Source organism: Triticum urartu, chromosome 5A, assembly GCF_056163025.1.
Source record: "Triticum urartu cultivar PI428250 chromosome 5A, HENAU_Tu73, whole genome shotgun sequence".
Classification (NCBI taxonomy): Eukaryota; Viridiplantae; Streptophyta; class Magnoliopsida; order Poales; family Poaceae; genus Triticum; species Triticum urartu.
Window position 1 is genome coordinate 9,353,383 of NC_141877.1, and position 10,394 is coordinate 9,363,776.

General features: G+C 47.1%; 2 protein-coding genes across 2 annotated transcripts; both read left to right on the forward strand.

Moving 5' to 3' along the window:
* The first annotated feature begins 5,041 nt into the window (after positions 1–5,041).
* LOC147967434 (uncharacterized) lies at positions 5,042–7,048 on the forward strand. Its single transcript, XM_087522467.1, has 3 exons — positions 5,042–5,949; positions 6,051–6,141; positions 6,230–7,048. Exons 1-3 carry the CDS (start codon positions 5,042–5,044, stop codon positions 7,046–7,048), a joined length of 1,818 nt encoding a protein of 605 aa, XP_087378593.1.
* Positions 7,049–8,842: 1,794 nt separating this feature from the next.
* Positions 8,843–9,826, forward strand: LOC147967435 (uncharacterized). The gene is made up of 3 exons (XM_087522468.1): positions 8,843–8,926; positions 9,016–9,298; positions 9,391–9,826. Exons 1-3 carry the CDS (start codon positions 8,864–8,866, stop codon positions 9,807–9,809), a joined length of 765 nt encoding a protein of 254 aa, XP_087378594.1. The 5' UTR covers positions 8,843–8,863; the 3' UTR covers positions 9,810–9,826.
* Positions 9,827–10,394: the final 568 nt, after the last annotated feature.

Consider the following 10,394-nt stretch of genomic DNA (forward strand, 5'->3'; position numbering starts at 1 on the left):
CATCAACGCATAAAACCAGGCTCGGATGACACTGTTGGGGAACGTAGTAATTTCAAAAAATTTCCTACGCACACGCAAGATCATGGTGATGCATAGCAACGAGAGGGGAGAGTGTTGTCCACGGACCCTCATAGACCGAAAGCAGAAGTGTTAGCACAACGCGGTTGATGTAGTCGTACGTCTTCACGATCCGACCGATCAAGTACCAAACGCACGGCACCTCCGAGTTCAGCACACGTTCAGTCCGATGACGTCCCTCGAACTCTGATCCAGCCGAGTGTTGAGGGAGAGTTTTGTCAGCACGACGGCGTGGTGACGATGATGATGTTCTATCGACGCAGGGCTTCGCCTAAGCACCGCTACAGTATTATCAAGGTGGACTATGGTGGAGGGGGGCACCGCACACGGTTAAAAGATCAAATCATTTGTTGTGTCTCTAGGGTGCCCCCTGCTCCCGTATATAAAGGAGCAAGGGGGGAGGGGCGCGCCAGGAGGAGTCCTACTCCCATCGGGAGTAGGACTCCCTCCCTTTTCCTTGCTGGATTAGGAGTGGAGGGGGAAAGAGGAGGGAGAGAGGAAGGAAAGGGGGGCGCCGCCCCCCTCTCCTTGTCCTATTCGGACTAGGGGGGGGAGGGGCACGCGGCCCTGCCTTGGCCGCCTCTCCTCTTCTCCACAAAGGCCCACTATGGCCCATTAAGCCCCCGGGGGGGTTCCGGTAACCCCTCGGTACTCCGGTAAAATCCCGATTTCACCCGGAACACTTCAGATATCCAAATATAGGCTTCCAATATATCAATCTTCATGTCTCGACCATTTCGAGACTCCTTGTCATGTCCGTGATCACATCCGGCACTCCGAACAACCTTTGGTACATCAAAACTCATAAACTCATAATATAACCGTCATTTAAACTTTAAGCGTGCGGATCCTACGGGTTCGAGAACTATGCAGACATGACCGAGACACGTCTCCGGTCAATAACCAATAGCGGAACCTGGATGCTCATATTGGCTCCCACATATTATACGAACATCTTTATCGGTTAGACCGCATAACAACATACGTTGTTCCCTTTGTCATCGGTATGTTACTTGCCCGAGATTCGATCGTCGGTATCTCAATACCTAGTTCAATCTAGTAACCGGCAAGTCTCTTTACTCGTTCCGTAATACATCATCCCGCAACTAACTCATTAATTGCAATGCTTGCAAGGCTTAGAGTGATGTGCATTACCGAGTGGGCCCAGAGATACCTCTTCGACAATCGGAGTGACAAATCCTAATCTCGAAATACGCCAACCCAACAAGTACCTTCGGAGACACCTGTAGAGCACCTTTATAATCACCCAGTTACGTTGTGACGTTTGGTGGCACACAAAGTGTTCCTCCGGTAAACGGGAGTTGCATAATCTCATAGTCGTAGGAACATGTATAAGTCATGAAGAAAGCAATAGCAACAAACTAAACGATCAAGTGCTAAGATAACGGAATGGGTCAAGTCAATCACATCATTCTCCTAATGATGTGATCCCGTTAATCAAATGACAACTCATGTAAATGGTTAGGAAACATAACCATCTTTGATCAATGAGCTAGACAAGTAGAGGCATACTAGTGACACTCTGTTTGTCTATGTATTCACACATGTATTATGTTTCTGGTTAATACAATTCTAGCATGAATAATAAACATTTATCATGATATGAGGAAATAAATAATAACTTTATTATTGCCTCTAGAGCATATTTCCTTCAACGATGAGGCTTACAAAGCTGCACGAGCCACCACCTAATGACAAGACCGAACAAGGAAGGCATCACCCGCAAGGGGGAAGTGACGAGGACCATCGTCGATGCCCGCTTTGACCAAGGTCAAATCTAAAGCTTTCTCCCAGAGAACTCAAGACCAAGATGACAAGGGAGGCGAAGAGGCTTCGCCAGGACACCTCCAAGGAGAGAACGACGTCCTAGGATGCCGCCGAAGTCGTCATCAGCCGAGGTTGACCTAGGTTTTCACCAGAAGCTCACCAAACCCATGGTCACCATTGCAAATCCGGCCAAACTGCCACCGACAATGATCAAGCAGGCTTTGTCAACTCACAACTGGCAACACCATCACGACTCCTCATAGTGCCATGGGAGCCCCACTCCCTACATCCAAGTGTGGCGCCACCACACCGCCATCAACTATCCTTGCTGCTGCAGCAGAAGCAGCCCACGCCATCAACAACCGCACCGCCGCTAAAGACTGCACCAGCCAGGCCCCTTCCGATGACCATGGCTGCACCAGATCCAGTGCCAGGCCCTCAAGGCAACCCTCCCGCGCCAACGGACAGTCTCCACTCCATCCACAGCCAGCCACCGCACCACCGAGCTCTACCACGGCCGCCACAACCAGATTTGGGCGAGAGATGCCCTGATCCGCGGCCACCACATCTCCCCCAACACACAGCGAGGAGAGGAGCCAATTGCCGCTATCACACCCAGGGACCACCACCCCGACATCTCTACGATGGTGAGCAGTCCGTCGTCGCCCCAGTCGAGTGAGGCCACCTCCGGCGCATGTAGTAGAAATGAATCCACCCCACACAACCTTCGGCAGGCGGGAAGCCGCCGCCACCGTGACACAACAGCCAGTGGCAACAGCGGCGAGGGGCAGCCGGTGAGGAGGGGACTCTGGACAAGTTGGCGACCAAATGCACCAAAGGCCTATTCCCAACTTTTCTCAAGGATAAGTTGCTCTTTCTAAAGTAATTCAAGCGGTGCCATACTATCAACACAATTCCTCGCGAGTATTGGAATTACCAGCCATTTCACTACAAGAAATATGTCAACTTATGACCTTCTGTCAGTGACCCTGGAAGAATTGGTCATAAATCTATGACCATTTTAGACCAATTGGTCAAAAGCTGTTCGGGGGGCTCCAAACCCTAAACCATTGCGACCATTTTGGTCAGAAAGGTCGTAGTTTCCTTACACGAAATGGTCATAAAGCAAACAACACTAGTCCGATGCCTTATTTCTAGCTGATCATGACCAATATAGATGGTCATAACCTTGTAAATTATGGTGGGTTGCTATGACTAGGCGCCACCTCATCAGTTTTGCCTATGTGTCATGTCCATGTGGCAGTTTTTGCCCTAGGTTGTAAAGCAACCTATATTTCTGTCATTCCCAAAATTCCCAAAAAAATCTCATAAATTCTTTGGGTCATATCTTCATCAAATATGTAAAAGTCCTTCCTTGCCTCGTTCAAAACTAATTCAACAATATTCATTTTCCTATTCTGTTCACAACAACACTTTATGAAAGAAGTGCTATTTATATATTCTTGATTGCCCTAGGAATTTTTGGGCACTCTTTTCTATCCAAATCATTACCGCATGACAAAATTCAGCTCCATTTGCCTAGCAAATCTTCCTCGGCAAATTTCCAAAGTTTTTGTCCACCTAGAAGCATTGTGAAGGAAGTACCTTTTTTATATCTCGAAATGACATGAATGCCTCAACCGTTCAAGAATGGCTCAACCGTTCAAGAATGGCTCAAGGAAGAGTGGAAGATCATCTGCTTCTTAATGGGATGTCCAGCACATATGATAGATGGATATATCATGGAGAACCTTTAGATAGACAACCTCAACATTTTGAAGCTGATACAGAGGCCCCTCATATGATGGGTGGTGGTGATGCTGGCATTGATTTCATGGAAAAGGTTTTGCGAGATAATGCTGTTTTGGAGGAAGAGGATGGGCATGAAGATGATAGGATTCCTGACCTATTGAAGGATTTGTACGATGCTTAAGATCGTGCTGATGGACAGAAATCGTTGTTTGCTGAGGTGTTATAGGAGGCGAAGCGCGCAGCTCATGAAGGGGGTAAATTTTCAAGATTTACCTTCACCGTGAAGTTACTCCACATCAAGTCTTTCTACCGGATTAGCAATGCCGCATTCAGTGCAATACTCCGTCTTTTGAGCTTGAAATTCCCTAATAGTTGTGTTCCCAGATCTTATGATGAAGCATTGAGCATAATCCGCAGGTTGGGGTTAGGTTATGTTTCAATACATGTGTGCCCAAATAACTGTGTCTTGTTTCGGAAGGATTTAGCAAAGCATGACAATTGTCCAAAATGCAATGCATCTAGGTGGAAAGATGCTGATGGGAAGAAGTCAATACCGGAGAAGGTACTGAGGCACTTTCCCTTGATACCAAGGCTGCAGTGGATGTTCATCTCGAAGAAATCATCACGTGAGGTATAGTGGCACAAGCTGAAGCGGCAACCTGTGGACAATGAGCTGAGCCATCCAGCGGATGGAGAGGCATGGAAAGAGTTTGACCGTATACATTTTGATTTTGCTGCAGATCCAAGGAACATAAAACTTGGCATTGCCACATATGGGTTTAATCCGTTTGGGAACATGAGCATGTCTTATAGCATGTGGCCAGTTTTTGTGGTGCCGTACAACCTGCCACCATGGGCATGCATGGATCAGTCCAACTTCATGATGTCATTGCTTATCCCGGGTCCAGATTCTCCAGGAAAGGATTTTGATGTCTTTATGGAGCCCCTCGTAGAAGAACTGCTCCAGCTTTGGACTGGTGTACCTACATACGATGCCTTGAGTCCGGAAGAAAAGTTCAATCTACGTGCTGCGATCATATGGTCCATCCATGATTTCCCGGCTCTGCGCACTCTGTCTGGGAGGATCACAGCGGGTTATCAGGCTTGTGTCCATTGTGACAAAGACCCTTGCTCAAAGAGAATAAGGAGCAAGATATGCTATATTGGGCACCGCCGCTTTCTTCCCCGAAACCATCGCTGGCGAAGAAGCAAAGATTTTAATGGTGAGAATGAAACCCGTGACAAGCCAGCTGAATTCACTAAAGAAGAGCTGGAGTAGCAACTTGAAAAGGTGAAAGATGTGAGACCAGGAAAGCTGGCGAAGAAAAGAAAACGTGAGGAAGGTCAATGTTGGGACCGGAGGTCTTGTTTGTGGGACCTGCCATACTGGGCTGATCTGAAATTAAGGCATAATCTCGATGTAATGCACATTGAGAAAAACATATGCGAGAATCTGCTAGGGACGTTTCTGAACATTGAAGGGAAGACAAAGGACACGGTTAGTTCTAGGCTTGATTTGGAGGACATGGGCATAAGAGAACATTTGCATCTACAGCACAATGAAGATGAAGATTCATTTGAAATTCCACGAGCATGGTATACAATGAATAAAGAACAAAAGCTTGCATTCTATGAATTCCTAAGAGCGGTGAAATTTCCAGATGGTTATGCTGCTAACCTAGCAAAGTGTGTTACTTCTGATGGATTCAAGCTTTCAATACTGAAAACCCATGATTGTCACATCCTCCTCCAAAGGATTTTACCGGCGGGCCTCCGAGGAATCATGCACAAGGATATATATGAAGCGGTTGCTGAGCTGGGAAATTTCTTTAGAGAACTGTGCTGCAAAACCCTCAAGTTAACTGTCTTGGAAAGACTTGAAAAAGAAATCCCAATTATTCTTTGCAAGCTCGAGAAGATTTTCCCTCCAGCTTTCTTCACCGTGATGGTCCATTTGGCGGTGCACTTACCCAAAGAGGCAATGCTTAGAGGCCCTGTGCAATACGGTTGGATGTACCCAATCGAAAGAAGGCTGCTTACTTGTAAGCGTTATGTGCGAAACACGGCAAGACCTGAAGGTTCTATTGCTGAAGCATATGTCGTTGACGAGTGCTTGACTTTTTGCTCTAGATACTTTGGTGATGTGGAAACAAGATGGAACCGGCCGGGCAGAAATAGAGAGCGGTCTGATTCGCAAAGTGGTGATGTCTCTGTTTTCAACCATGGTGTGAACTTTCTTGGAGCCTCACAATACTTGGAGGCTGGTGATGAGTATGACAAGATGGTTTTGTTTGTGCTCAGCAATTGCGCCGAGGTTCTACCATATATCGAGTACGTTATATCTTGTGCACTCATTATATATATATATATATATTTTGCTTGGGTTGGCACCAGCCTAATGTTTTAATTCACATGTTTTGTTGGCATTGTAGGAAATGCAAGGAAGAGTTAAATCAGGAAGAAAGCAATATCAATGTTGATAAAAGGGTTGCCAAGGTGTTTGCTAAGTGGTTTAAGAATCATGTGAGATCTTTAGCCACATGTTTTATGTTTTCTGTGTTATTCACCCATTGTTAAATACCATTGTTTGCTAAATGTTTTATTTGTGCAGATTGGAAAGTTGCATGAGGAGAAGAAGGTCAGTGATAATCTATTTGCTTTGGCATGCTTACCGGATAAGCGAGTGAGAGTGTATTCAGCATGCATTGCTGACGGTGTCCGGTACCACACCGTTGACCGCGAGGAAAAAAGGAAGACACAGAATAGTGGAATCGTCACTGAGGGGTCACATGATGGTGAGATCATTGACTTCTATGGTCAGTTGAGAAGCATCGTAGAGTTGCAGTACAACTCTAGTGGAGGCATCCATCGCTCGGTTGTCTTATTTCGCTATGACTGGTTTGAGCTTGGTAGCAAGAAGAGGAGAGACTCTTTTGTCAAATATGATGGCCACTTCAAAAGCATCAACACTGCAAGGTGCTGGTATAAGAGTGATCCCTTTATTCTAACAACACAAGCAACAATGGTGTTTTATCTGCTAGACACTCTTTTGCACGGAAAATGGCGAGTTGTGCAAAACTTTCAGCACAGACACTTGTGGAGTGTGACTGAAACTGAAGTGGAAAAGGGCCCCGGTGATGGTGGACTAACATACCAAGATGATGACTCTACGGAAGTTCTGTTGCAAGATGATGATGACTCTATGGAAGTTCCGGTGCAAAGCAGAGTGCGAAGGGACCGGGAACGTGTGATCATTGGTGCTGCAACAGTTGAAGGCATCAAGAAAATAAGAAAGGTGGTAGAGGATGGACATGAAAACGAGGATGAGGAAAACCGGACTGATCATACTATGCTGCAATATTGTAGTGATGATGAGGAAAACAGGAGTGGGCATAGAGTTCCTTGTTTTCGTATCGACGACGATGAGTAGCGAATGGACATGAAGGTAAATTTGGTCTCCTTGGTGATCCTTTTAACTCTCTGTAGTTTTCCTTCTTGTGCATATGCATGGTGATCCTGATGTACTACAATTATCTCCAGGTAGCAAAATGCTTGAAGATCCTAATGGCTGTAGTGGTGTGATCCTGATGGCTGTAGTGGTGTGGTCTTATAGCATGGAGCTGATGGCAAAATGAAGTTGTGCTCAGAATGTTGTCAAAATGTTGTCCTGTAATGCAAAAGATTGCAAAATGATCATCTAGATATTGGTGATCCTGATGGCTGTAGTAGTTTTTTTGAACTGAAGTGGATGATGTCTGGTTTTGCTTCAACTGAATTTTAACTGAATTTTGGGCTATTTTAACTGAATTTTGCTTCAACTGAACCCATTTCATTGTGAGCAAAAAGATATCCGCCAGCCGGGACTCGAACCCACGACCATACGCTTTTTTCACTATGTTTCTACCACTGGGCTAGGAAGAGGCTGTTGGTTTTGTACTCTATGCCAACCCTTTTGACTATATCAAACTAGTCAAGTATCAAGCACACACCTCACTAACAAGTGGGCCACTCGACCCACTCACTGACAAGTGGGCCATTTTGCTATTGTACCAAAGCTACCAAAAATATGCGCGTGGCCAAAAAATATGCGCGCGCGGGGGCTCGAACCCACGACCGTGCGCTTAGTTCACTTGGTTTCTACCACTGGGCTAGGAAGAGGTTGTTGGTTTTGTACTCTATGCCCACCCTTTTCAATGTATCAAACAACTCGCTGACATTTGGGCCCGCTCCTCCTCCTATCCACTCTTTTCCCCACTCCCCCTCTCCACTCCTCCTACCACTCGACCCGCTCCTCCTCTCCGCCGCCACCGGCTTCTTCCTCTCCCACCGCCGCCGCCAGCTTCTTTCTCTCCGTCGCCGACTCTCCGTCACCGTGGGTATGAATCCGCTTCCTCTTCCTCTTCCTATCTACTTTTATGATAGATTAGGGTTCTTGCCGCCGGATTAGGGTTTGATTAGGATGTTTTTTAGGGTGACGGTGACGCCTCCCCGGCGCCTCTGCTGGTCCGACGCCTCCCGCGCAGCTTGCCCTACGCCGCCGGCGACCACTTCTTCTCGGACTCCGCCGCGGTAAGGCATTCGCTTCATATCCTCTCTCCTTTCTCTTCTGCTCTAGGGTTTGAGAATCTAGGATTTGTTATGCATACTAGGCATCTATTGGTGGATTTAGGCATATTGTTCTTGGTGGATTTAGTATGCTCTGTTGGTGGATCTAGTGTGGTTGAATTGCTGTTTGATTACTATGTTGTTGTGGTAGGTAGTGTGGTTGGTGGATCTATGCTCTGTTGGTAGTCACCTGACAGCAATTAACTGTTGCTGTGGTAGGTAGTGTGGTAGACATGCTGTTCTGTTGCTGTTGAATTCTGTGGTTAATTAACTGAATTAACCGAATTCTGTTGCTGTTGAATTCTATGGTGAACATGCTGTTACTGTTGCCAGAACATGCTGTTGAATTCTGTTGCTGTTGAATTCTGTGGTTGAACATGCTGTTGTGGTTATTCTTGTTGACAAGTCTTGTGCTGCAGTGGGATTCATGCATATGCAGGTGTAGTGACCTGCATGAATATGGGCAGAGTAGTAGCAGCAGTAGATGCCAACATTTGATATGCATGCATGCATTCTTGCTTGTTTATATTCTTTTAAACTGAACATGCTCAAGTATGGAAGGTTTACAATGCTGCTTGTTTCCTATTTCTGTCCAGTCATGTTGTTTAATTTACTATTGCTTGTTTAGAGTAGAAGTGAGATGGCTGGCTTGGAAGGTTTTGAGTTCTTCGAGATCATAATTGAGAAATCTTGCAGTAGGCAGGTATATTTATCATCACTCATTTCTTTATCATCACTCTGCTGTCTAGTGCTTGATTGCCACAATTAACCACTGCTTGACCCTCGCTGCAGAGGCTGCCTGACAAGTTTGCGAAGATGCTCGCGGGCCGTGAGCCCCACAAAGTGAAGCTGCGGGAGGCCGACAGCGGGCTTCATAAGCTGTGGAAAGTGTTGGTGGTGTTTGATGGTGAAGGCCACATGTACCTAGGGCCCGGCTGGGAGCATTCCGCCCGCGCCCATGAGCTACAGCTCGGGTACTTCCTTGTCTTCCGCTACGACGGCGACACCATGTTCACCGTGAAGATGTTCGACAACACCATGTGCCGCATGTACTACCAGCACGACGACGATGCCAGTAAGCTCTCTGCCTCTCTTCTTCCTGTCCTTTTGGCTTCCTCTACCTGCACGATGACAACACCATGTTCACACTTTGTTGCATTTGGCCAGGCAATGGGAGCAGCAGCGGGGATGACGAGGAGCAGAGCGGGGATGACGACGGGGAGCAGAGCGGGGATGACGAGGAGCAGAGCGGGGATGACGAGGAGCAGCCTATTCTGGCTGACGACGAACATGCTAGGGTGGTGGCTGACGACGACCCTGCTATGTTGGTGGCGGATGACGACCTTGCTATGGTGGTGGCGGATGAAGACCTCGCGATGGTGGTTGCGGACGACGACCTCGCGATGGTGGTGGCGGATGACAACCTCGCGATGGTGGTGGCGGACGACGACCTCGTGATGGTGGCGGCGCCTGCAATCCCACAGCTTGGCGACAGGACCATGCCAATTGTGGTAGAGGAGTACATCCGCGTTGGGATTCGCCACTCTGAGCGCATCAGGTTGATGAAGGAGAAGAAGGAGGAGTGAAGGTGTTAAGAAGGTGTTCAGCATAATGCTTACAGCAGGCGGTTTGTTCTTGGCATAGAAGGGACTCAGACCGGTTTGACTACAGATCAGTTCCGACTCATTCAGAATCTTCTTTACGCCTTCAGTGACTTCTTCCTCAGATAATTGGATGTTGCAATGGCGTTGAGGGTCGTCAACCTCACCGGTATATTCACACATTAAACCGGGACACCGGCTTAGCGGCAAGATACTCCAGGATATCCAACAGTGCACAAAGTCCATGCATGTTAAACCGTTTGCCATAAAGGCCCGGAGTTTGGCGAGTTGAGGAGCGTATTTCGCCCTTTCTGAAGAGCTCAGGCGTTGTGGCATTGGGTGAGTATTGGATAGTCTGTGATCATGAAAGCCGGGGAGGGGATTTTCATCTTCAGGCGAAGTGTCTCTGCAGTAAAACCAAGTTTGATTCCATTCCTTTGGGTGGCTATGATGTTTGGCATGAGGAAATTCAACTTCTTTCCACTTTTGAATCGAGACACCACCAAGTTCTGTGTTCGGGCCATTTACAAACTCTGTGCGCCGGTTTAAGTGAAAGAAATCCCGGAAGAG

Excerpts from the sequence above, each read along its gene's own strand:
- LOC147967434 (XM_087522467.1), top strand. The coding sequence starts at position 5,042 with ATGCACATTGAGAAAAACATATGCGAGAATCTGCTAGGGACGTTTCTG. Across the intron at positions 5,950-6,050 it reads GAGGTTCTACCATATATCGA|GAAATGCAAGGAAGAGTTAA; the intron begins GTACGTTATATC and ends TTGGCATTGTAG. Across the intron at positions 6,142-6,229 it reads CTAAGTGGTTTAAGAATCAT|ATTGGAAAGTTGCATGAGGA; the intron begins GTGAGATCTTTA and ends TTATTTGTGCAG.
- LOC147967435 (XM_087522468.1), top strand. The coding sequence starts at position 8,864 with ATGGCTGGCTTGGAAGGTTTTGAGTTCTTCGAGATCATAATTGAGAAA. Across the intron at positions 8,927-9,015 it reads AGAAATCTTGCAGTAGGCAG|AGGCTGCCTGACAAGTTTGC; the intron begins GTATATTTATCA and ends CCCTCGCTGCAG. Across the intron at positions 9,299-9,390 it reads CCAGCACGACGACGATGCCA|GCAATGGGAGCAGCAGCGGG; the intron begins GTAAGCTCTCTG and ends GCATTTGGCCAG.